This window comes from Psammomys obesus, unplaced genomic scaffold (assembly GCF_907164565.1).
Source record: "Psammomys obesus unplaced genomic scaffold, mPsaObe1.curated_primary_1811, whole genome shotgun sequence".
Lineage (NCBI taxonomy): Eukaryota > Metazoa > Chordata > Mammalia > Rodentia > Muridae > Psammomys > Psammomys obesus.
This window is the reverse complement of record NW_026586383.1, coordinates 6,113,512-6,139,649: the sequence shown is the minus strand read 5'-3', so window position 1 is coordinate 6,139,649 and position 26,138 is coordinate 6,113,512. Positions and strand designations below refer to the sequence as shown.

At 41.7% G+C, this 26,138-nt stretch overlaps 1 protein-coding gene and 1 non-coding gene across 10 annotated transcripts in view; one reads left to right on the top strand and one right to left on the bottom strand.

Annotated features, from left to right (window-relative positions):
• The window catches only part of Rbms3 (RNA binding motif single stranded interacting protein 3), a 934,572-nt gene that overhangs the window by 496,599 nt on the left and 411,835 nt on the right, over nt 1-26,138 (top strand). For all 9 annotated transcript variants that reach the window (XM_055601685.1, XM_055601684.1, XM_055601682.1 and 6 more), the window contains exon 5: nt 22,729-22,886. In XM_055601685.1, the coding sequence (XP_055457660.1) occupies nt 22,729-22,886 (158 nt within the window). The remainder of the gene's footprint in view (nt 1-22,728; nt 22,887-26,138) is intronic.
• LOC129672408 (small nucleolar RNA SNORA40) lies at nt 20,168-20,295 on the bottom strand. The gene has a single exon (XR_008719494.1). It is a non-coding gene; the product is annotated as a small nucleolar RNA SNORA40 (small nucleolar RNA).

Genomic DNA, 26,138 nt, shown 5'->3' with positions numbered 1-26,138 from the left:
TGTGTGTGTGTGTGTGTGTGTGTGTGTGTGTGTGTGTGTGTGTGTGTTTCTTCTGGTTGTTTTCTTTATGAGTTAATCATATTCCCACATTCTTTATTTTCCTCATTCCCCATTTGACTTCATAAGATAGTCATTTTCCACTTACAGGAACTTTCATTTTGAATCATTTTTAATAACATCAAAACTCCTCAATTTATGGAAGCATATTAAATTAAAATTTCTCCTTGTGTGAAATATTTAATTTTAACTTTATGTCAAATACTCTGATAACAGCAGGCTAAAAAGCACGTGAGATTTATTAATTTCTATGCCTCCTATATCCTGAAGATACAGGTTTTCTGCAGCTTAGCTCATAGTTCATGTGCTGATATGTTCTAATGTGATTCCGTCCTGGAAAATTACATTTATGGCTACTGTAGCAAGTCAAGAAGTTATAATCGTTATATGTAATGCATGCATGCAGCCATGTAGGTGGTAAATATATGTACGATATATAGATTACATATTTAAAACATCAGCCATAGCATTTGATTTTAAGATAAGCACCATTGGAATGGCATGGCATTGGTTTTATTATAGGTATGTCCTGCCATTTTTAAACGCATGAATCCTGGAGTTTGAATCTTGACTTTGGTAAGTAGTTTTGGATCAATCCTTTTAAAGCGGTGATGACGGAATATCTGTGTTGAGTGCTGGGTTAGGTTTTATATTGAAAGCTAGGTTGCATATGCACATTGAAAGCCACTACTAACAGTAATGCAGAGCACAGCGCTGAACACATCACATGTGCCTATTAAAAGTTTCCACCTTGCTTTTCTGCATTCATAGATCATTCTTCACACTGTTCTTTTTCAAACAGTCTGTAAAGTACATTGTATTCATTTACGCACAGAAGCATTAGAAATGAGGAACAAGGACACACCACCATTATTCAACTAACAGTATGACATCCTCAGTGCACCCAGCCTTCTTTTGTTTACTTTTAAGACAGATCTTGCTCTGTAGCCCATGCTGGCCTTAGAAAAGGCAATGTTCCCCTGTTTCAGAGCCTCAGTGTGTATTTCAATGCTCCACTGTCTCCTCCTGTGTACTCCGAGAAGACAGAGGTAGCCTTTCTTAGCAAGGTTTCTGATCCTATCATGGCTCTAACTCCTTGGGGAGTTCAGGGAGAATTTTTTTGTAATGTATTTATAGTTATAAATTTATTAATAGTTACAATTTATTCGCTTTGTAACCCAGTTGTATCCCCCTCCCTCATCTCTTCCCAGTCTCACCCTCCTTCCCTCTCCCCCCTCTATCCCTCTTCCCTAGTCCACTGATAGGGGAAGTCCTCCTCCCCTACTGTCTGATCCTAGCCTATCAGGTCCCATTTGGACTGCCTGAATCCTCTTCCTCTGTGGGCTGGGTAGGTCACCCCACCAGAGAGACTTGATCAAGGAGCAGGCAACTGACTTCACGTCAGAGACTGTCTCATCTCCCCTTACTAGGGAACCCACATGGAAAATGAGCTGTCTATGGGCTACATCTGAGTATGGGGTTTAGGTCCTCTCTATGCATGGGCTTTTGTCAAGAAGGATTTCTAAGGCTTCTTGGCCCTGGGACTTCTCAGGGACAGAACAGGAATTCAAAGAAGCTGATGCTTACTGCAGACACCGTTTTCTTTTGTATGTGCCACATGCTTTGTTTTCACTTCTGTGTTCCTCTGAATCACAAAATGTTATGTGTCTGTGATGAGCATATTGTCTCCTTTCTTCTATCCCTTTCCCAGCCCTGAAGCATATTAGAAATGTGAATTATCAATTATTAGCATTAAGAAAAAATAATGGAAGCTGGAGAGATGGCTCAGGGCTGAACAGCATTCACTGCTCATGCAAAGGATCTGAGTTCCAGTTCCCAGCATCTACATTAGGCAGCTGATGATCGCTGTGACTCCAGCTCCAGTGGCCTCTGACAAATTCTGACCTCTGTGGGTACCTGCACTTGTATGTATGTACACACAGAGAGAGAGAGAGAGAGAGAGAGAGAGAGACAGAGACAGAGACAGAGACAGAGAGAGACAGAGAGGGAGAAAAGAGAGAGAGAGAACATCAGAATTAAAAATAAAGATCTTAAAACCTGTTTTAAAATGAAAATGATGGTCGTGTAGTCTCTCTGCTTTGGTTTCTCTCCTGCCCGCCCCCATCATTCCCCTTTCTCTTCTCCTAAGCTTTTCTACTGTTTCTGTCTATCTCTGTCTCTCTCTCTCCCCACTCCCACCCCATACAATAAATCTTTATAATGGGGGGAGGGGATAAAAATGATGATACAGCCTGAGAACTGTTTCAGATTTGGCAGATTGTTATCTCTTGAATCAGAATCATGGAGTTCCTGATTTCTAAGGATCTTATAACCTTTCCACGACAATTAACCCAGTTCTTCAGCACACACACACAGGGAGGCAGCAGTGTGTTTCTCGGGACTGTGCCAGATGCAGGGTGGGGACTGTCCCATCCCTACTCACCCCAGCAATGCAACATTTAGACTTCGTGCTCAGAGCAGGTATTAGTGCAGGGCAAGGGGAAGCAGGAAAAAATGATCTAGCCAGGTTGTGAGTTCGGTCTGTTTAAATCTCTTCAGGATATGGTATGGCTTTTCTGGATTTTGCTACAGGCATTTTTCTTGGATAAAAATAACACATTCATAAGCTCATGGGGCACCAAGGCTTTGTGGAGGTGACAGTTATCATGAACAGTCAGATTTGTGAGGGGGGTGGAGTCCTCAGGCAACCTCACAGATGACAACGGTCATCGTATACTTGCTTACATGTATTGACATTTGTGTCTTTGTCCTCTGTAGAGGGAACAAGATTCCGATATTTCTCATATCCCTTTTTCAACTTATAAAAATGTAGGGTCAAAGGATCAATATTAATACACAGTATCTCACTCATCTCCTGTTAATCTATCCTGAGTGACAAACACAATTTTCATGTGTAAAATTTCCCAAGTTTCATCAAATATACACACACATGGAAGCCTATAAATTACTGTATAATACACATCTGTGTTAAATACACTTTGAAATCGCGTTAGTCAGCAGCATTTTTTTTTCCAAAGCAGATGATCATAGGAGGACTTGAGTGCATTTGTTTATTTGAGAAGTGGTTTCAGAAAATAGAAATAAAGGAGTGGGTGAGAGGAGATGCATGGGGACAGAAGGTCCGAAGAGAAGGCTTGATTAGAGGTGGGGTCTGTGATCCTGATCCGCCGTGGGAAGGCTCTGAGGGACCACTTACACACTGCGCAGGTGACAATGCTCAGCTACCATACTACATTGCTTGGAGAATGACCCCTGGGGTTAACTCCCTTGCAGATGTGATCGTATGTACATCACTATTTTGTGGTGCCAAAAGAAAGCAGCACAGAGTGACCCTCCTCGATGATCTGATCGGGAACTGGCCACCACGGTCGGAATCTGATGGACAGCTGTGCTGCGACGGAGCAGCAGCATACGTAGCTAGCCCTCAAACAACATGCAATGTGTGTCTTAGACACAGTCCCTGTTAGAGCACCCACTGTGTCTGAGCGGCATCATTCCTCCCTCTGTGTTACAGTGGGTTAATGGTGTGGTTCAAATGCAGCATGCCATCCCCCGCAGGATCTGAGTTTGAACACTTTGTCCCCAGATGGCGGAGCTGTTTCGTAAGATTCTGGAATCTTTAGAAGGTGGTGGGGGGTCTTTCAGATGGAAGTGAGTCACTGGGATAGTCACTGAGGATGGATAGCCAGGCCCCACTTCCTGTTCGCTTTCTGCCTCTTGCTGCTGACTGATGTTCACAGTGTGCCCAGCCCCCTCCCCCGGCTGATGCCACGCTTCCCCTCATGGAATGAACCACACCACCATGAACTGCAAAGAAAATAAACCTTCCTCCTGTATGTTATGTCAAGTGTTCGAGCACAGCAGCATACACTAATACCCAGAGTCCCCAGTACTGGCACCGTCACTCTCTAGTTGAAGCTTGGTGAATAGCATCAGAGACCTGGATATGCATGATGGCATGTGCATAAATAAATAAATAAATAAATGAATACATAAATGCATGAATAAAAAATAGGTTTAAATTAGTAATATGATATCTTTGGATGGTATTGTATTGAAACACTTCATTTTGAAAATTGTTTGAGCTATTGCCTTGTGTTTCATTAAATGAGTTTCATTAAATGAGTTTGACTTGGAATTAGGACAGGATTTCTAACAATTTCTAAAAGTCTGTTTGCTGCTTTGTACAGTTGATTTGTGCAAAGCACCTTCTTAGTATCAACGATGACAAAATGAAAACACTGATCTGCTCTGAAAGTGGTTGACTCTTCATCCTGTAGCTTCTGATGTTTAGCCATGACATTATCGCACAATTAACTCTTTATGTAGGTGAATCAACCACATATATAGCAATAATATGCACATTTGCCTTCGTCTTTAATAAGTGATAAAACTATAAGCATAACAAAGAATTGTCTTAAGGTATTTTTTTATTATTACCAGTAAATGTTTGATTTGTGTACATATATTTTAGACCTGTGTACCTGAGATTGCATAAAAATACCTTGACTCCCCAGAGACAGGGATGGAGAAAGTTTAAGAACCCTGATTTAAAAAGATGAGGAAGTGAGGAGCTTAAGGATATGTGTTCACTAGTCTGGGATCAGAGTATATGTGTGTGTACATTTTACTAATTTTGTAATACTGTCACTAAAATTGTTTCAAAAATGTTAAACAAGCACAAAACATACAAGCTATGAATATTTATGAGTAAAATCTAAAAATATATGTAGCCTAAGTGCATCCTCTTATAAAAGAATAAGATGACATAATTTTATTTTACTTTTTCTATCTCACAGCTCTTCTCAGCTAATCTTGTGCATTCTTTCTGCCTCCTTCTTCACAGTGTTTCTTGAGCTGTGAATGGGAGTAAGTTAATATATGAGATTCATCCACACTGAGTACTCCCGTTTAATTATTCTTGGCACTTTGGCCAGTTAGAAGTTTCTGTAATAACTAATACCCACTGAAAAACACAGCTTCTCTAATATATATTCAGAAAAAAAAAACACCATTTTATAGATATAAATATTCAGATCCTAGTTTAACATTATGACAAGCCCTGGAAAGCTAGTAGAGCCTGTGGTATCCCCAGTCATGGATTTTCACTAGGTTCACATCAGCAGGCATAAACTTCCTCCTATAGAGCCCCAGACCAGTTAGAAAATGGAGCTGGTTACTACCATAACTGTCATGCCGCTATTGCACTGATGGCTATACTGAGATTGAACATTTTTTTGTCTTCTTGTATTCAGACTGATTCATGAAGAAACACACACACACACACACACACACACCCTAAAACAAATTCTACCTCTGCTACTCTTCTTAAAAATAATTTATTTACTTTTACTTTATGTGCATTAGTGTAAAGATGTCAGATATCTGAAGTTGCAGACAGTTGTGAGCTGCCATGTGGGTGCTGGGAATTGAACCCAGGTCTTTTGACAATGCTCTTAACCACTGAGCCATCTCTCCAGCTCACCTCTGCTACTCTTAGCACAGTATGGTGATCACACATGCCTTCTTGAACAGCGTCAACTCGTTTGGCTCATTGGTATGTTGTTAATTCATGATCTCCATTTAAGGTTTTATGGGTATCTATTCGTCTATAGACCTGTAATACACATGTAGTTACTCACAGTTGCTTTTCAGCTTGGAAGCATGTTCATCATTCATGGAAATCCACGCCAATTTTTTTTTTTATTTTGTTAGCACCATTCTTCCAATAGTTCATACAGATAATTGATTATTCTTACATTATCTATAAGAAGGTATAATTGGGGGTATTAATCAGTGAGGAAGAGTACTGGCATCTCTCTACCAAGTTCCATCCCCAGCACCACCTAAACTGGGGTGGCGGAGGTGCGGAAGCCTGTAATCCCAGCTACCTCTAAGGTGGAAAGCAGAAAGTCAGGAGTCGGGAGTTCAAGGTTATTACCCTGGGCCTCAACCAGATCCCGGTGTACTAGGGCTGTGTGAGACATGTCTAAGCTCAGCCATGGAAAAGGTATATATTACTCTCTCTCCTCATTTCTCAGCCTGTGAAATGACTCAGAGGGCAAGCTGCTTTCTGACCAAGCCCGATGACCTCATTTTGATCCCTGGAACTCACATGAGGGAGAAAGGAGAGTGCTACATCTATAGAATTAATTGCCCTTTGACCTTCATAAGTATATTGTGGCACAAGCGCCCACACAGACATTGCACCACAGAGACCACAATTCTGTTATTACTACCACTACTAAAATAATAATAATAATAATAATAATAATAATAACAATAATAATAGTCTTTTTAAAAATCAACATACAAATTTGAGGTTCCACCATTGCACACAGATACCCCCCCACACACGACACAAAATCATAACTCAAATTTGAGAAGGAATTTATAAACCTGGGGCATTCTAATCCTATGCTGAGACTTTTACAAAAAGAGAACCTCCTTCAGATGACACCAGCTACCGTGTCCACCTTGGTGCTTACAGTCCTCTGTGCTCTTCTCTCAATGTCTGGGCCTCACGAGGAAGAAACTGGAAAAGGAATAAGTGATCACTTGAAGGCAAATAAAACCCGTTACCATGGAAAGTTACATTAAAATGCAGGCTCGGGGGATATAGTGGCGCAGGAACTAGAATGTTACCCAGCACAAAACCTAACATGTCCCTTCCAAAGTCACCCCATGTCTCATATCCGGTAACATGGTTGTATCTCAAGCGGCCCAATGGGTTTTGCTAAACCATGTCTGCCCTGATGTTAAATTCATGTCTTAAGAGTATTCTGTTGGATAAACAAATTTTCTCTGATGTAACATGGGGATGTATTTAGTTTAATAACTGTTCTAAAGCTATAAATGGTAACATTTATACTTCATGATACATTTGCATATACTTAAGGACTCCTTAATAAAAATAAAAATATCCCAATCTATACTGGAGCTCCTATATGTATACACACAAACACACACACACACACCACATTGTAGTTTTGTGTCTGTACTTTTCTCATAGAGGTATCTACAATACAAAACCTTAATCCCTTGGAATTACAGATAATTTCTTTTGCAGCTAATTTGTTGTAGATTGTCCTACACATGCAGGATGCCAGTCAGAGCCCCTTAACTATAGTTGTGACAAGGGAAAAGGTCTCCAGGTGTTGCCTAATGTCCTGTGGGAGCCATGATTTTCCAGTTATGAACCGGTGGTCTTTCCGTCAGTCAGACACAGCAGCACGGCCTTACTGTATGTGTGTATCAAATGGCCCTTGTTGAGGAAGACATGACTGTGGTGGCACAAGGCCTGGCTGCATCATGAGGAGCAGATCTTGCACAGCTGGAAGAATGCTATCATGGTAGGAGGTGATTATATCTGCATTTAAAGTGCTTTTGTGTGGCTCCTGGCTTATGCATCAATTCTCAGTGATAACTGGATGCTAGTTTGAATCCTCATGTTAACACATTCTATTCAGGCATCCAAGCAGCGAATGTGTTACCCACACCTTTTAGTGGTGCCCAAGAACTAATAATATATGAATGAGGGAGCCAGTGGACACTGTCTGGGTATGTCAAGTATGACACACATGTTATACCTGGGGAAGCAGACATAGAATCCCATGTTTTTAGTGATGGAGGAAGTGCAGTTTAAATGCAAAGCACAAAATATTCTGTCTTTCTATTTCTAAGATGAAGTATTTATGATGAATGCTTTAGTTCTGTGGCCTTTTATTATCAATGCTAATAGCTTGCTTCTTTCGTCTTGCAGCTGTTCTGTTATTTCTGAAGAATTTCAAACATTTTACAAAACATTGCAAAAATAGCACAACGCTTTTTTTCTCACCGATTTTCCACACAATTAACATCTCCTACATTTTCTTTATTGATTTTTGTACAAATATACACATTTTGCTATGATACCAAGAAGTTTGAGAATAAGCATATATACGATGTAACATTTGGCACAGATAGTTTGTGACGTGGGCAAATAACGAGGAAATCCATTCACATTATTCCTGTAAAAGAAACAACTGGAAAAATTAATAGTAATACAATGGAAACATCTACATCGACGTGGTAGGTCTTTGTCTTGGTTTGCTCAGTTTTTCCTTGTAATTAGTGAGCAGCCACTGGAGATGGGGCTGGAGAGCAGCTCAGGTGCTAGGAGCATGCATATACCGCTTCTGCAGAAAACTGGAGGCAGGCTCCTGCACTCACGCTGGGCAGTTCACAACCACTGTCCTGCCGCGCTCACGGTTCTCACACCTGCTCTGGTCCATCGCTGCTGGTATAACACTCACGTGCGCATACACATGCAAATGCTCAGCCGCACACACAGACACACAATTAAAAATGAAACAACAATTTAAAATTGCCCGGGGTCTGAGCTGCAACCCAGGGTCAATAATTGCGTTCACCTGTCCCAGTCTTTCTTCATCTGGAATTTTTTATTTTTGAAGTATTATGGCCATTTGTCATGTAGAGTACCTTTCCCACTAGTCTGCTTGACGGTCACTGAGGGTCTGATTTGCTGGAAGGAGGCCTCAGTGCACCGTCGTCTTTCTCCAAGTACCCTGTCAGGATCATTCCACTCTCCTGCATCCCACTGCGGTCATTCCAATCTGAGCACTTGTCTTGTTTAAGGGGAGGTCTTGAAGGTGTCACCATTGAAAAGTGACTGTTTTCTGTTTATAATTGATAAATGCCTTTTAGGACAGTTCCGAAAGATTCTAGACATTTTCTTGTTCTCCTCAAACTTCTTTCTTTAAACAAATTAGATTTATTTATTGTATGTGTATGTATTTTGCCTACATGTATAGATGTGCACCCGTCAAGGCCTGAGGAAGGCGTTGGATCCCTTTGAGCAAGAGAAACAAGTACACTTAACTGCTAAGCCATCTCTCCAGCCTCTCTCTCTGTCTCTTTCAGTCTCTTTTCTTTCCCTCTGTGTGTGTTGTTATTAGAGAACTCTATTGGGTATCCTGCTCCAACACTCTCCTCACTATTCCCATGACAGTGTCTCCTGTTGTTCAGGCTGACCTATAACTCATTATATAGCCAAGGATGACCTTTAACTCCAGACCCTCTTGCTTCCAACTCTCAAGTGCGGGGATGGCCTTCCCAGCTCTCCTCAAACTTCCTCCTGCAAATAATTCTCACACAAATCCGTTGACAGTCATGGATGCCATGCCGTGGTTCCGACATGCCTTCTGCTTTTATTCTCCTTCCTTTCAGAAGGGGCTGCTTCTCTTCCCCGTTCTTATTTCATGATCTGCTTATGAAAGTAGGAACTCAAAGATCGTCATTTCATTTTACGGGTTATTTAGAAAAAAAGCATCACTGACATTAAGATAACTGCGGCTCTGCTGCTCTGAGCAGAACTCCATGGATGTAAAGGCAGGGCAAATATGAACTAATTGCCTTGCTTGTTCTCCATGTGGCTCATCAGCAACTTTTTCAGCCACATTCAGGCTGGCTTTTCCTGCAGATGCTCTCACTCACAAACTGGGTCCTGAGTCTGCTTCATGGAAGCATTGAAATGGAGCCAGACAGCAAGAGTCCCTGGAATCCAGGAGCATCTTAACAGTCTCCACTGTGCTGAGAACACCAATGGCTCTGATAATGAGTTAGGGAAAGACTCTTTTTTATTATTATTAATATTTACTCTTTATTTTATCTTAAATAAGCAAAGATGGGTTTACAAAATAATTTATTTCATTTATGACATTTTCATGCAATGGATTTTGATCACATTTATCCTCATCCTTTTTTTTTCTCTCTCTCTCTAGTTAATTACTTCTTTTAAAATTTATTACAATTTATTCACTTTGTATCCCAGTTGTAGCCACTTCCCTTTTCACCTCCCTCTCTTCCCCTCCCTTGTCCCTCTCCAAGTCTGCTGAGAGGGGAGGTCCTCCTCCCCTTCCATCTAACCCTAGCCTATCAGGTCTCATCAGAACTGGCTGCATAGTCTTCTCCTGTGGCCTAGTAAGGCTGCCCCCGCTTCAGGGGGTGGTAATCAAAGAGCCAGCCACTGAGTTCATGTCAGAGACAGCCCCTGGGTAAGATGCTCAATCCTCATTCGGAAAGGCAAATGGGATAGACATCAGAAGAGGGGGAAAAAACAAACAAACAACAACAACAACAAAAAACAGAGAACAGGACAGGAGCCTACCACAGAAAGTCTCTGAAAGACTCTACCCAGCAGGGTATCAAAGAAGATGCTGAGACTCATAGCCAAACTTTGGGCACAGTGCAAGGAATCTTATGAAAGAAGGGAGAGATAAAAGACCTGGAGTGGACAGGAGCTCCACAAGAACAACAACAGAACCCAAATATCTGGGCCCATGAGTCTTTTCTGAGACTGATACTCTAACCATCAACCATTCATGGAGATAACCTAGAACCTCTACACAGATGTAGCCCATAGCAGCTCAGTCTCCAAGTGGGTTCCCTAGTACGGGGAAAGACCCTTAAGGAGTCCCAGCATTTAATGTAACACAGGGCTCCAGCTGTATGAAGGTAAGAAGCTTAGCAATCCAGTATCTTCTGAATAATAGCATTTATTTTATACTCTAAATACTCCCTGGGAAGTCTGAATAACATCACAGCTTCTTTGGTGTAATAGCTTTGTTGGGCTAATTGACTCGAAAAGAGAAATTACGCCTTAAAAAAAAAGCCACACAGTTTTGATTAATGAGCCCAGTAATAAATCATTAATCTTTTCAGCTCAAAAATGATAGAAACAGTGTTATGTTTTGTACCCAGTAATATTTTTATATTTTTTGTGCCAATACAGTGGCCATATTTTAAAGATCTCATCAGCAATTTAATGTGCCTACCTCTGCATAATTTAATATTGTATCTGGGTGGAAGAACCCTAAGTTGTGATAATTGTTCTCTTATGGCTTGTTTTTAGTTAGTAGTTATCTTTTTGTAACATCCTAACTTCTGAGTAACTATAATTGCAGGAATATTAGAGTTGCTGGAGGTTTCCTCTGTACCCGACACTGCTAAATTTCCAGAACACCACACATTTAATTCCGCATTGACCTTCAGAAGTTCAATGTGTTGGTTCAGTTTTCATGGTTCAAGTTTTCTGAGAAGTGGTAATGATGGAGTGTTGGTATCATGTTCTTGTGGAATGTGTACAATTTACCCTTGTTCATTCAAATGCTCATTTCTCTATCCCATTATCTGGTTTCAATCTGGATATTGCATTGTGATGTTTATTCTTTTTTTTTTTTTTTAAGATTTATTTATTATTTATACAGTACTCTGCCTGCAGGCCAGAAGAGGGCACCAGATCTTATTATAGATGGTAGTGAGCCACCGTGTGGTTGCTGTGAATTCAACTCAGGACCTTTGGAAGAGCAGCTAGTGCTCTTCACCTCTGAGTCATCTCTCCAGCTCTGTGATGTTTATTCTAAGCACCATCTGTCTCAAGTTTTGTAAACATGCCATCATTTGTTCTCTGTATTTTCAATAAAACAACCAGCCAAAGCTGTGTAATGGAGAGAATAGGGTGGGACAACTTGGTCCGAGTTGGAGGAGTGGGAGAGCAGAGTTGGCAGGAGAGGACTTAGAACCATGAGGAGAGGAGAGATGAACTGGACCTAAGATATCACTAAAAGCAAGTATAATGGGTGAAATCTGAATAGTAGGAAACTATGCTGGCTTGGAGGTTTAGGATGGAGTAATCAGTTGCCCAGCATTGTGCTCTAGGTTAATTAAGTAAACCCTAGTCTCTGTGTGGTGATTTGGGTATACAGCTGGGTTAGGAATAAACAGCACAGAGCTGGCTAACACCGGGTACCATGCCACTGGGTGTTTGCCTGCCTATGCTGACCCCATTGCTGGGAGGTGAGATATGGGCAGATCACTTTGTGGACATCAGGGCTGCATAAGCTGTTACATGGATGACCTAACTGACCTCTGCAGCTGTCTTAAGGGGCCCCAATCTGAGGGGCCTTGTATTTCATGCTCATGGTGGAGCCAAGGCTTCATTTACACATTGTCTCAGGCTGCCTAATCGCCAAGAAAGACAGAATTCCAAACTATGAGACATGAAAGCCCAAGGGCAAATGTCTACATTCCTGGCTGTGCTTTTGTGTTTGCTGGTATAAAATAGCACCTTATCATTAAAATTTCATTGTAAGATGCCCACGGGACTGGGATCTCTATGGTAGGCATGGGTCATCACTAATTGGGGCTTGTGTGGGGGATACAGCTCAGCAATCAGCAGTTGCTAAGAGATAGAGGAATACCGAATGAAGGCCAATAGCAAATATTTCAAGAAAAAGCAGATGGTGAGTTTGGTGACTTGGCCTCAGATGCAACAGGTAAAGCCCCACGCATCTTCATATCCAGCTAGTCCCCAGTTGTCTCCAGTGTGTGACTCTTCTGGACCACAGGGACCCTTTGTGTGGACAATTGAAAGTCGAAGAGATGTGGAATGTGGAATGTGTGCCTGCCTTCTGCAGTGACCCCAGGCTTGTAGAGCCATGTGTCCATGACTGAGCCAAGTGAAGAGTTGGACTTACCTTGCTCCCACTGGGAAATTAACAATAATACAAGTGCCAGATGCAAACCAGCGATGATGATGAAAAACATTCTTTAAAAGTAGTAGTTCACCTCATTTGAAACCCAGCAACCCTTGCTTACAGCTTTCTTCTGCTGTTCTCAGCCGAGGTCTTCATGTCAGTATGCGACAGGGACCTTGGGTCCTCAATGTAAAGTGCCTGTTGATATGTCAGTTTTCACTGTGGGAGGGCACACCCTCATACTCATATTTACATATGCACATACACAACCCCCCCCCACACACACACTTACTACACCTCACGGTACATTTTTTCCAGCCTCGTGTTAAAGGTCACAGGCTGTCAACACTTTGCAACCTGCTCAGGTTCTCCTTGCAGAGACTCAGACTGCGTCAGCCTGGAGTACACTGTGCTCCACCTAGACAGAATTTTAATGTGCGGCTGACTTGGTTTTGAAGTGCCAGCCTAGAGCTGTTTCCTCTACAGCGTGACATGCACACGGCCCCACAGAGCCAGTTTTCTGTGAAATCGGCAGGGCTAGTTTAGAAATAAAAGCAGGTTCAAGCAAACCAGCAAGACAACAGTGCGTTTGTATACAGAGCTGTGCTCTCCACTTTCCATGTGTTGAAGGTAGCTTTTGTCGCTATAATCCTCTTGAAGTAGAGGTTAGAAGAAAGTTAGTTTTATTTTCCTCACTATTGGGAAAATGTCACGGTTCTAGTCTTACTAATAAGGCTTAACCTTGGTTCCCTTTGCTCAGTCATTTCCCGGTATCATTAAGATGTTTATTCTTAAGAAGGTGAAGTATCTTGCTAAGTAGCTTATTCTTCAGGGAAACTCTGTAGGAAGCCAGCCAGCAATATATTCCTCATTTTAATCTCTTAAGTTGTGATGCAGCCATTAAACACAGTGTGTCTACAGTATCTGTATCAAATCAGTTGGATTCGCTTCTGGTTGGATTTCTCAACAGCTGTGTGAGCCTGGTAGTTGAGAGCTCCTGATAACCTGGGTGTTCTCCCTTGTAAAATGGGCATAGGAATACAATCTACCACAAGGGTTTTTTTTTTTTAAGCCATAAAAATGTAATGAATTTAAATGGCTTTAAAGTATAGTTCTTGGCACATTGCTAGATAATACTCCTGAAATGATTATAATACCAAAAGCAAATAATTTATGTAAAATGTTAGCATTAATCCCATGTGGCAATGAACATTCTCAGTTTTTTGCCCATGAAATAACTGGCATGAAATTATACTAGGTTATCCATTCATATTTAGTTGTTTCTTTTACTGATGTATATTCGTTGCACCTGACACTGGATTATATAAGGACATTTCTATACATTTCTAGAATATACCTTGAGTATAAGCATCCACTCATTATATATTACAAACTCAACTTGACTGAACAGTTTTGTATTTTATCAGGTGGCCTTTATTTTGCAGACATTCGTGATTACATCACCATTTATGCTGTGTTTTGAGGCTGTTGTCGACCTAGAGTGAGAATGGTTGCCTTTGAGTGAGACGTCATGTCCTGAACATGACTGTATCTCAACAGCACATCTCTGTGTGCACACTGAATATAAATTTGAGCCTTGGCTCTGTGCCAGAGTATTCTAGGTAGAAGACAATTTTTGTTTTTGTTTGTTTGCTTGTTGTTTTTTGAGACACTGTTTCTCTGTATAGCCTTGGCTGTCCTTGAACTCACTGTGTAGACCAGGCTGTTCTCAAACGTAGAGATCGACCTGCCTCTGCCTCCCAAGTGCTGGGACTAATGGTATACATCCGCCACCACCTTGTCTTCTTATCCTCCTCCTTTTCTTATCCTCCTCCTTGTCTTCTTCCTCCTCCTTTTTCTTCTTTTTTTCTCCTCCTCCTCCTTCTTTCTAATGGAATTAATAAGAGAATACCATAATAATTTATGGTAACACAAGATCTGGACTTCTGTGCTTGTTTAAAGGAGAATCAGATAATCAGATGGCACCTTTCTGTTCCAGGATACTAAGCAGCTGGACAGTATAGGTGTCCTAGAGCCTTTTCAGAGTGGAAGAAAAAAGACCAAGAAAATGTGGATTGGGTTCACAGTGATGGGTTGCTTTGGTAGCTGTGTGACCCGGTTTCACTTTTGGCTCTCAGTATTGTCAAGATGAAACCATTCATGGGTGTCTGTGTCATGGTGGTATATTATAAGGGAACGATTAGGAGACTGAGTATTGCACAGTGTGTCTAGCAGGGTCTCCCAGGGCATCCTCCAGAACTAGGGGTGGTGGCTCTGAACTCACAGTCAAGTGTGGTACATGGCAGGAGTTCAGGAAAGTCGGGAAGGAACACAACCAGCTGGCTGCTCAGAGACACCACACGAAGACCCAGAATTGCTTGCTCAGTCACATGCATCTCAGCTCAGGACTTCCCAGAAGATGCAGAACAAAAGCCACCCAACACCAGTGGTTCAGGTTGCCAGGGAGCTTACTGCAAATCTACTCTGTAATCTCTTGAGTTAAACCTGTGATTCAGCCCGAAGCTTCACCTCCATTCACCAACGCTGTGCTTGGATTAAGTCTGAAACAGTTAAAAGCTCTTTATGATCCATCTTTTTAAGAGAACTGTACTCATTTTTATTTGGGGGAAGTGGTTCTTGGAATCTCATTCATATGCTGAGTTCATTTGCTTTATGTATACGTTGTATGAAACTAAGATCACATTAAATGGTGTTTTTCTGCAAATATTTATTTTACATTGATGATGAAGGTGGTCAAAATATTTTCTTCCAGGTTTTTGAAATGAGAAGTGAATTCAGGCTTTTGTGCTTATTCTCCTGGGCTGAAGACCAGAAGCTCTGTAACTGTATTGTGGTACCTTCAAATAGATCTTCCCTCTTTCCTTAATCCCACTACTCTCTTCAGCTTCTGTCAACCCCATTTTATTCTCAACTTCTTTTTCAAATTATTTTTAATGTGTGTGTAGATGTAGCTATGACAGAGTGCTCATGAGGACATCCTTGAGGAGTCTGTTCTCTCCTTTGACCTTATATGCCCCAGGGATTGAATTTGGGGTGTCATGAGGGCAGCAAGTGTCCAGACCTGCTGAGCTGTCTCACTGTCTCTCTGCTCTCAGCTTCAGTGGAATCACCGACTGTACATTCCCTGGAGTGTGCGTGGTGCTTGCCTTTCTGTGGTGGCTTCGTTCACCTGACACGATCTCCAACTTGTCTCAAATGACAGACTTCCCTTCTGGGTATGACTGACTATCAGGACAGGGGAACGCATTTGCTTTAATCATGATCAGTTGACTAACATTTCAGTGTGTTCCCAATCTTGGCTATTCTCATTAGTGCTGTACTGTGCATGTCTCATCCATATGCTAAGCTTATTTGTCTCACTGTCTCCACTGAAGGGACACTTGTGGATGAAAATCCATCTCAAGGGCAGCCTGCTGTGCTAACCTATGCATTAGGCATGCTTTACTCTCTTTCTTAAGCTCTCTAAAATGAACAGGTTTCCTGCTGACTGTTTTCCTGCCCAGTGATTGACAGGCCCACTTTAGATTAACTGTTGAGGGCTGGTGAAGTAGGATTTCTTTGTTCTTTATCAGAAAGCCTCTGGCTATATCATAATCGTATGCCCTTCTGGGGAGTTCAGAATGTTCTGTCTGCACCCAGGGCCAGAGACATGACTCAGATCTCATTCTCTGGCCTGGTAATTACAACCCTGAAGCTCCTGTTCCAGTATTACAAGGTCCTGATCATGAGAGAATGGTCCATCCTCAGTGACCTCCAGGCCTGCTCAGGCCTAATGCCTCCGCCAGCAGTCTGACCTAGATGAGGGCACTGTGCCCTCTCTACAGGAGCACACACGGTGTTGCTTATTTAAATGCTCCAGCATTCTGATGCTGCCCTAACTAGAAAGAAGCAAATTTGAAATGAATTAATTCCATTTTGACAGTTTATAAAACCAAAACCTTGAGGGGAAGAGTAGGGGAGAACTCATTTCAGGGAAAATATATTCTTGGGTAAAATGACACATTTCTATTCTCATTAACAACAGAGAAACTGCTATTCTAAGTTTTTCATGAACAAGATTAATACAATGAAGCGATATGTCAAGAATCCTTGTTCACATGAAGAGATGTACAACCAGCCCGGATGGAGGAGTTACTGATGGTGACACAGGCAGTTAAACAGGCAGGAGCTGTGTACTTTTACCACCTCATATATTCTCCACAGTGTCCATTCAGCAACTGTGGGGGCAGGGGAAGGGAGGATAGCCAAGTCTGAGAAAAGATGAGTCGAACAATTCAGAGACACTGATTTGTCTCTTACTAACATCCCATAGAGCCCTGACCTATGGAATGACCCTTTTCATAGTCATTGGCTGTTTAGAGTAAACTCAGCATTATAAGTTGGTAAGGTCATCGGACTAGGTGTAAAAGGACTGGACCTTACCTATTTTATTTCCAGCTGATTTCAGATGCATTGAATGGCCTTGAGGCAACCAACAGCAGTCCCTGATTTTCAGTGTGTCTATGTGTGTCAAATGACAAAATAAAATGAATCATTGCCCCTTATGTTCATTCTGAAACTACCTCTTCTTAAAGAGTAAAGCCAGAGGATGGGGAAGCAGCTCAGCTGGTAGGCTGCTTGCCAAGCAGGCCTCAGGTCTTCAGACCCCAGCATCATGTAGGCCAGATGCAGATAAATGCCTGTGAAGCTAGCACTCAGAACCAAGGCAGTACGGCTAGGTGTGGAAGGTCATCCTTAGCCACACAGTGAGCTGCAGACCAGCCTGGGACGCATAAGACACTCTTTCAAAATAAAGAGATAAGCGAACTGATTAAATAGCTCAAGAAAAAATTTAATGTCCTTTTAGGTTATAGCTATCACAGGTGAAGTTCTTCTAAACAGTTAAAAGTACTCATTTGGTTTATAACACCAATCAGCCTTCCCCCAAATGACTGCTTAAGATAAGTCTGATGTGTAAATAAAATTGTAAGGAGAAATATAGGGTGTGTAGTATTTTAAAGTTCATTCCACGAAGAACTTAAATTCTATTGTCAACCAATGTATTCAAGACTAACACTGCATTTCAAGAGATGGAACTATTTAATGAATATCACTGCCCAAAGCCCTATTCTCTCTGTGAATACAAATTAAGGAATGACCCCATCAAATGCTATATTGTCACTGTGAATACCAATTAAGGAACTGGACTTGCTGTTTGAATTTAGATTCAGAAAAATAGCTTACTAGGCAATCCTTTGTAGACTATGCTCAGTGTGTTCATAGTACTTTGCTGAGTGTTTGCAGCATGCTCAACACTTAGCGAATTCAGACGTAGATTTGAAATGGGATTAACTAGCCTACTGAAAGTGACAGAAATCCCAGTAGCATTTGAGACAGTGATATCATCTGAGTCTTGGGCTATTCACCAAGGGCAAAGGAGTGCAGAGAGTTGGGTTAGCTCTTACTATGAAATGAACCTGGATGGGCTATGACTACTCCATGGTAAATTCTGGGCAAGTGCAGGAACTCCTAGGTCACTGGGCAGGGTTTCTCTGTGCAGCGTTGGCTTTCCTGGACTTGCTTTGTAGAGCAGGCTGCCTTGGAATTCACAGAGATCCGTCTGTCTCTGCCTCCCAAGTGCTGGGATTAAAAGCATGCATCACCATGCCCAGCTGAGTAGCTATTCTTCAATATATTTTTCATAGAAAACCATGGTGTTCCTAGTGAGGGGACATATGTTTGTTACCAGAGCGCTTGCCTTGCAAGTTTGCTGATCTGAGTTTGATCCCAGGACCCAAGCATTTTGGTTACTTTGCTATTGCTGTAATAATATACCATTACCAAAGCACCTCATAAAAGAATTTTATTTGGGGCTTACAATTTCAGAGGATTAAGGTCCATGCCTGTCATGGTGAGGTGCACGGCAACAGGCAGGCAGGCAAGCAGGCATGGCGCTGGAGAGAAGCTGAGAGCTTACATCATGAGACAACAACCATCAGGCAGAAAGAATGCTAACTGGGGATGGTGCAAACCTTCTAAAGCCTGGCCCTAGTGACCACAGCTTCTAATCCCTCCCAAACAGTTCCATCCTGGAGACCAAGTGGACAAACATGAGCCTATGGGTGCCATTCTTACTCAAACCACCATACCATGGAAAAATAGGACACTCCCTGGCTGATGCTTTGATCCCTGCACTGGGGAGGAGACAGGTGTGTCTCTGGGGCTCTTTAGCTAGCCAGTCCAGCCTAATGGGTGAGCTCCAGGCCAATCAGAAAGCCTGTCTCAAGGGAGATGAAGGATTTCCTGAGTGAGCTCTTGGAATTGCCCTCCAGCCTTCATCCTCAACGCATTAAGACAAAGGCGTTTCTTCTTCAGTTCTTCGTCAGACCTGATTCTTCCAGTGTAAAACAAACCTGCTACTGTGCCTCTCTCTTCACTGAGCATCCCCTTCTCATCAGAGTCACCTAGAAATGTCAAATCGCCCACAAACAAATACCATTAATTCCTTAATCTGGTCACCATTCTGAGAGTAGCTTTCTGTTTATGGCAGGAGAAAGTTGTGTTTTTAAAATGAGTTCATGTAAGTCCTAAAGGCATGTTAGTTTTAGAGAAACCTTTTAAATAAATAGTACATGGCAGGCAATAATAATAATAATAATAATAATAATAATAATAATAATAATACTCTGAAAGCTGATATGCAAATGATGAAAACCTGGTGAACACTGAGCTGGTTGTAAGTCTAATTCTAACTCTGTCACTAATTATCAGATTGTCCTTGGGCAGAGTGATGAATCTTTCATGGCTCTCTTTCCTCATTATCCAATACGAATGATGATATTTGCCAAAATACCTTTACAGTTATGATGGGAAGATTAAAATTAAGTGATGGATAGTAAAATGCTGTAAAATTTGAAAGTTTTATGTGCATGAGGCTCATTATTATGTATCTGAAGCATCAGAGAGAGGAAGAGACAGAGAGACCTTCAGCCAGTTAATGGAAAAATAATATCGCATTTTTTATGATTACAACATTTGAAATTTGTTGGTAGTAGTATTTTTGCGTGTGTGTGTGTGTGTGTGTGTGTGTGTGTGTGATGGAGAGAGGAGGTGGAAATGAAACAAGGATGTCAGTTATACATTTCCCATATAAACACCATTCCAAATGTTAAAGCCGTGGTCCTTTTCATATAGATGTGTTCATTCTTGCTATTTTCCTGGTAATGAAAATGTTAAAAAAAATAAGTCATGTTTAAATAACAAGCTCAGTGGTAGATTTTTCTTGGATATTTTATTTATTTTCAAATTTTCTGTGTATACATGTTTTCCTGCACAGGTGTAGGCATACCACACACATGCAAGCCCAGAAGAGGAAATCAGATCCCCAGGTCCTCCATAAGAGCTTTAAGTGCTCTTATCCAATGAGTCGTCTCTCCACGACACAGCCTTGTTTATCTCAAGAATTAAGAAAAATGTTGTGGCCTATCTGGTAAACCCACTAAAAAATAATGCAGTCTAGTTTTGTATGAAAATTATTTCTTTTTCTTCCTTTTAGAATTCCTTCTTGTATGTATCAAAACTCATACATAACAATGAGTTCTGGGTTGCAAAAGAGAATTTATTTTTGCACCTGTCCAAACTGCCTTTCACCACTAGCTGAACAAGAACACACACTAGTGCTATAAAATTATTTATTGACCTAAAATTTTTGGATTTGCATTTTCATAGTCTCTAGTTAGTTTTAAAACCAAAGATTCACTTATTCCAGAAGATTTTTGGGTTACTTTTACCAGCTTAATCTCTTGTTTATTCTTGAACCTAAGGTTTTGTTTTGGCTAAATTATAATGCTTCAATTATAATTTAATTGATTAAATTAATTAACTTGAATGTCTGAGTTATTTTGATATTTATAATTAATCATGGCATTCCGACCACTGTTTTTTCTGACAACACAACTGTTTCAACATACACATGACCGTGTTTCCATTTATTAATTCATATATGAATTATAAAATATTCACACATACAGATAATGCTAGCAGTTGTGGTTTTCTTTCCTAGGTTGTTAAATAAAGCTTGCATAAGCATTGTTAGCTCTCAATGAAATGTTAGACCTAATGAGCTCATTTGCATATAAGTATTCCTGCTTGGTCTGAGATGGCAACTCTCAAATTGATACAATTATGAGAATCATTTGGAGGACTTGTCAAAATAAGCCTGTGTGTGGAGTTCATAATTCAGTATATCAAGGTGGTCCTGAGAATTGGTATTCCTAGCCTGTTTCAGGTGATATTTTAAATTTTTTATTTATTTTTTTCATTAATTTATTTAAGAAAAATTTCCATCATGTCCACACAGCTGAGCCTAGCCTTGAACTTCTAGCTTTCATTGGTCTACCTCCTAAGTTCTGAGATTATAGATGCATACTTTATACCTGGCATCAGGTAATGTTGACACTAAATTTCTGGGTCACATCATAGTACCCACTGGCTTAGCAGGAGGCAGCATCAAAGAGCAATAACTCTAGGAGCCTTGATGACGAGCTAGGGAGTATGCCTGGCCTTTCACACTTGTCATTTGTATCATATGGATGACTTAGGGATATAATGTGCCATCTACGAAGTGTGAACTATACTGTATGGAAATAAGGACTAAAAGAACACACGGTGAATACCTAGACTGACGCGGGGCAGAGAGAACAGTAGCCAGTAGAAGTAACCTCCAGTGACCAGCTGGCCTTCCGGGCTTCAACATGGTAAACCACAGTCTTAAACCAGTAAGCAGAAATGAGTTCACAATGTTAGTTATGTCTAGTCACCATTCTGAATGCAGTGATCTCTCGCCCTGCCCTGCTGTGTCCTGCTGTGCTTGTAAATCGGTCCTTTGTCACATATGCCACCTGCCCATCAGCCACCCACATCAGTTACCAGACCCACTACTGCATCCATAGTTGCCTGCTCAGGAGCCATTGTTTCACTTACACTAACCTCAAAGTGCATGCTGGTCATATGAGCATGCCAAGAGAAGCTACAGTGTTTCTTTCAGGTGAGAAGGTGAGTGTTCACAACTCGAGGAAAAGGCCTGTGTTGGCGGGGTGGCCAAGCTCTATAACAATGAGACTGCTATCATGAATTTATGAGGAGAGACAAATCCATGTAAATTTTGCTGTCACCTATCTCTCTGTCTACAGAAGTCATGCAAGCACTTAACAAAGATGGGGAAAATGAACTTGCAGGGTTCTGTGGCATCTGGGGCTTGGGTGTCATTGGTGGATGCCTCGTGGATATAGTGTGATTTTTACATGTGTTCGCCTAAACTCAACTGCACTATAAGATTGTATGTATTTTACAAGAAAGGGTAGACAGAGAGCCTGGCTGTCATTGATGGCTTTTTTTTTTTTTTTTTTTTTTTTATGAGGAATGTTCTGCCTAGGAAAGGAGTTTAGTAAGAGAATTGGTGGCCAGATGTGGTAATGCACACCTGTCCTCCGAGAGCTTGGAAGGTGGGAGCAGGGGAGTCATGACTTCTATGCCACCATGATGCTTAGTTTCATGTGAACTTGACATAAGCTAGAGTCATGGGTAGAAGAAGGAGTAGCCTCAATTGAGAAAATGCCTCCATTAGATTGGGCAGTAAGCAAGCCTGTAGGACATTTCCTTAATTAGTGATTGATGGGTGAGGGCCCAGCCCATTATGGGTAGTTCCATCCTTGGAGTGGTGGTCCTGGCTTCAATTAGAAAGCAGGCTGAGCAAGCCATGAGGAGCAAGCCAGTAAGCAGCACCCTTTATGGCCTATGCATCAGCTCCTGCCTCCAGGTTTCTGCCGTGACTTCCTTCAATGATGGACTATTACCAGGAAGTGTAAGCTGAAATAAACCCCTTCCTCCCCAAGTTTTATTGGTCATGTTGTTTCATCACAGCAACAGTAACCTAACTAGAACAGTTGCTCTGGGCTCTCTAAGGCTATCTGGGCTCTCTGTCTTACCTAAGAAGCCAGCCTGGGAATCAGTGGCCTCTGAGAACAGAGGAGGACTTTAGACTGTAGTTTGCAATTTAAGTGCAGCACCTGTCAATAGACCTCACTGCATCATTTGTTCCCTTTTCTTCCCTTAGCAACAAGAGCAAGACCCTACAAACCTGTACATCTCAAACCTTCCCATCTCCATGGATGAGCAGGAGCTGGAGAACCTGCTGAAGCCCTTTGGACACGTGATATCCACCAGAATCCTGAGAGATGCTAACGGAGTCAGCAGGGGCGTTGGCTTTGCCAGGTAACTCTTTCTCTGTAAGGAACTCATGCAGGTTCTGTCTTTCCTCATTGTTTCTTTTTAATTCTGCTCCTTCTGTAACATCGAGGGCTCGAAGCAATAGAATATGCAAAATAAAATAAAATGAAATACAGGTAGCTTATCTAATCTTTCATCTTTCTGTAGCTTTTCCTCAAGCCAAAGAAAAATCCATGAAATTGTAAATACCTTGTGCTCCCTAAAACATGTACACAGCGGTCTGTATGGGTCTGGTCATAATAATATGCACATTTAATAGTCGTGCTGTCAGTGCTTGCAAGGCAACCCAATCATTAAGTGCCAGTTTCAGCTAGTATTCTAAAGCACACCCCCCCCTCCCTTAGTGGGGCTGAGGGTGAAACTCATTTGGTAGACTTCTTGCCTTGCATACAGGAAGCCTTCAAGAGAGCCATAGTTAAACATACTCATAATTCCAGTGCTGGGGAGGTGGAGGCAGGAGAATCAGAAGTTCAAGGTCATCACTGGCTACATAGCAAGTCCAAGACTAGCCTGGTCTGCATGAGATACATTTGAAAAGAGCAAAAGACAATTACAGAACATGCACCTGTATAGTGAGCAAAGTGTCTTCGTGGTTTGCATGTGAGTTTCTGATAGAGAGAGGTGACAGAAAGGAGCCGGGGAGGGCAATTCAGAGGGTGGCAGTGGTTGGAAAGTCCCAGAGAGGGCAGGAATACAAAGGAAGGTCAACAAGCTATGTGCATTTAGGAGGTACCAGCTACGTGGCTTTGATATTTTAGGCAGAATTGGAATATATATATTGCCAGAAAAGAAAGAGCAGTTTTCATTTTAACTTTAAGGGAATGCTTACAAAAGAGGGGTCTTGACCTGGAATAAAGTTTGACCATTGTGTCTGCTGTGCTTTCATGAGAAAACAAAGCCAAGGAGACCTCAAAGAGAAAGAAGCTGCTTGGTGAGTGATAAGAAGTTGGAAAAGTAAACTGAGTCTCCATAGCTCCACCTGACTTAATATGGGCAGAAAGAAAAGGGATCATGTGGGAGTCGGGACAGTGTAGACCAATGGTTCAGCCCAAGACGATCAGTGGAACATACATGTGTCCTTTTACTCTAGCATGGCTTTTTTGAGGTCATGGACCCTGGCATAAAATTATCTTTGTTTTCCGGAATATTTTATATATGGGAGACCAGGAGATGTGTGAATGACACACACTTGGTGATTAGAATAAAAGTGAACAGTGAAGGAAACCTTTCAACTGTCCAGTGTGCATAAGGCTTTTGAAACCCTGCCCACCACTGCTTTCCGTGGGCAAGGTGGGGGAGGTGCTGCCTCCTGTGTGTATGACAATTGGGGTGTTGGCAGTACGTTAGAGGCCTGCCATTAGAGGCCTGAGCAGGAGCCACTGAATGACAGCTGAGCTTGCTTTACATGTGGAGCACATCCCTTTGAATTCTTTTGATTCTTACCCTAGCCCTTACCCTCCAAAATCACTCTGATACACCCATCTCTCTTTTATTGACATTCCTGCTGAGAAATAAGTACATTTTAAGTTCCCCAAGGGAACATGTTTTCTATGATGTGTTGTATAATGTGGTTTGGGGTTTGATTTTTGTTTTTGAGACACCACATGTTATTTTCCTAGTAATGCCGTAACAAAAGAACACATTCTGATTGGCTTCAATAAAAGAAATCTGTTTTCTCATTCTCGATGCTGAAAGCTAATGAACAGGGCCTCTTGTGGTTGCTTTCTTCCAATGTCTCCTCTGAGGTTTGTAGATGGCTATCTTCTCTTTTCCCATAGCTCTTGCTTCTGTACGGAATTTCTTCCATTTCTACACCCAGCTGGCATGTTTGCTTTCTCCATTCATTGTTGGTTCAATAGGCACATAGTGGGTGGTAGTTTCATAATCCTATAAAGTTCCTGAACAGCTCAGCTCAGTAGTTTTAGCACTTGGAGCTGAATCTTCTAAGGGCACCCATGTGGATTAGGGCACCTTTTAGATTAATTATCTGTCTCCAAATACATTGCTTTCTGAGGTATTAAGGGTTAGGTCTACAAATATACTTGAGGTAGGGCTGCAGTGTAGCTGAAGGCATGAAGTAGGGGCTACTCGTTTGTCCTTCATGTCAATGCTTGCTGTATACTTTGAGTTTGCCCAAATAGAAGGAAGTCCAGACTTCTACAAATGGCAGAATTAAACAATCTAAGTCATCAGATCAAAACTGCAATCATGGCAGACAGAATCATGAAAGAACAACATGCATATGTATCTCTGGAAAAACCAAGGAAGGTTGGGAGCTTTCAGCTGATTATTCCTGATGTTCTCAATTCAGCCTCCTCCTTCTCTGGTGTATTTTGCATATAAAAATCACAGGAGCCCTTAAAAATTTAAATCTGGGAACATCAGAGTCCGCTAGCATTGCCTGAATGATTTTGTCCCTCAATTCCTGCTCCTCCACCCCCAGTGTCATCACTGGCTTGTCTTACCTTCCTGGTCACGGCTCTTCCTGTCTCATGACCTGGGCAAGGCTACCCTCCTTGATTGACAACCTTGTCTACAGCTGTCCTTCTGCCTTCTGCCTACTCAGCTCTTAGGTGTTGACTGGCCCATTTTTCTTCAAAGAATTCTTTCCTGACCTCCAACCCCAGACTGCTACCCAAATTAAATGTTATTGTTCCCGGACTCAACCAAGGACCATCTATGGATATAACCTAGAACTTCTGCTCGGATGTGGCCCGTGGTAGCTCAGTAACCAAGTAGTTTTCCAAAGTAAGGGGAACAAGGACTATTTCTAACAGGATCTCAAGGTCAGGCTCCTTGACTCCCCCCCCCCAGGGGAGGGGCAGTCCTGTTAGGTCACAGAGGAGGACTCAACAGCCAGCCCTGAAGATACCTGATAAAACAGGGTCAAATGAAAGGGGAGGAGGTCCTTCCCTATCAGTGGACTTGGAAAGGGGCAGGGAGGAGACCAGGGAGGGAGTGTGGGGTTGGGGAGGGAATGAGGGAGTGGGATATAGTGGGGACACAGAGTTAACAAAATGTAACTAAAAAGAAAAATAAAATTAAAAAAATGTTAGTGTTCAGTATTCATGTAAAGTTTTTTATTTCTCAAATAAAATTTATCATAGTTTTATCCAACCAATTACTTTATTTCTGTATTCTCCCACTGGGTTGCTGCTGGCTTTGCTGGCTTTCTTTCTTTTCTTTCTTTCTTTCTTTCTTTCTTTCTTTCTTTCTTTCTTTCTTTCTTTCTTTCTT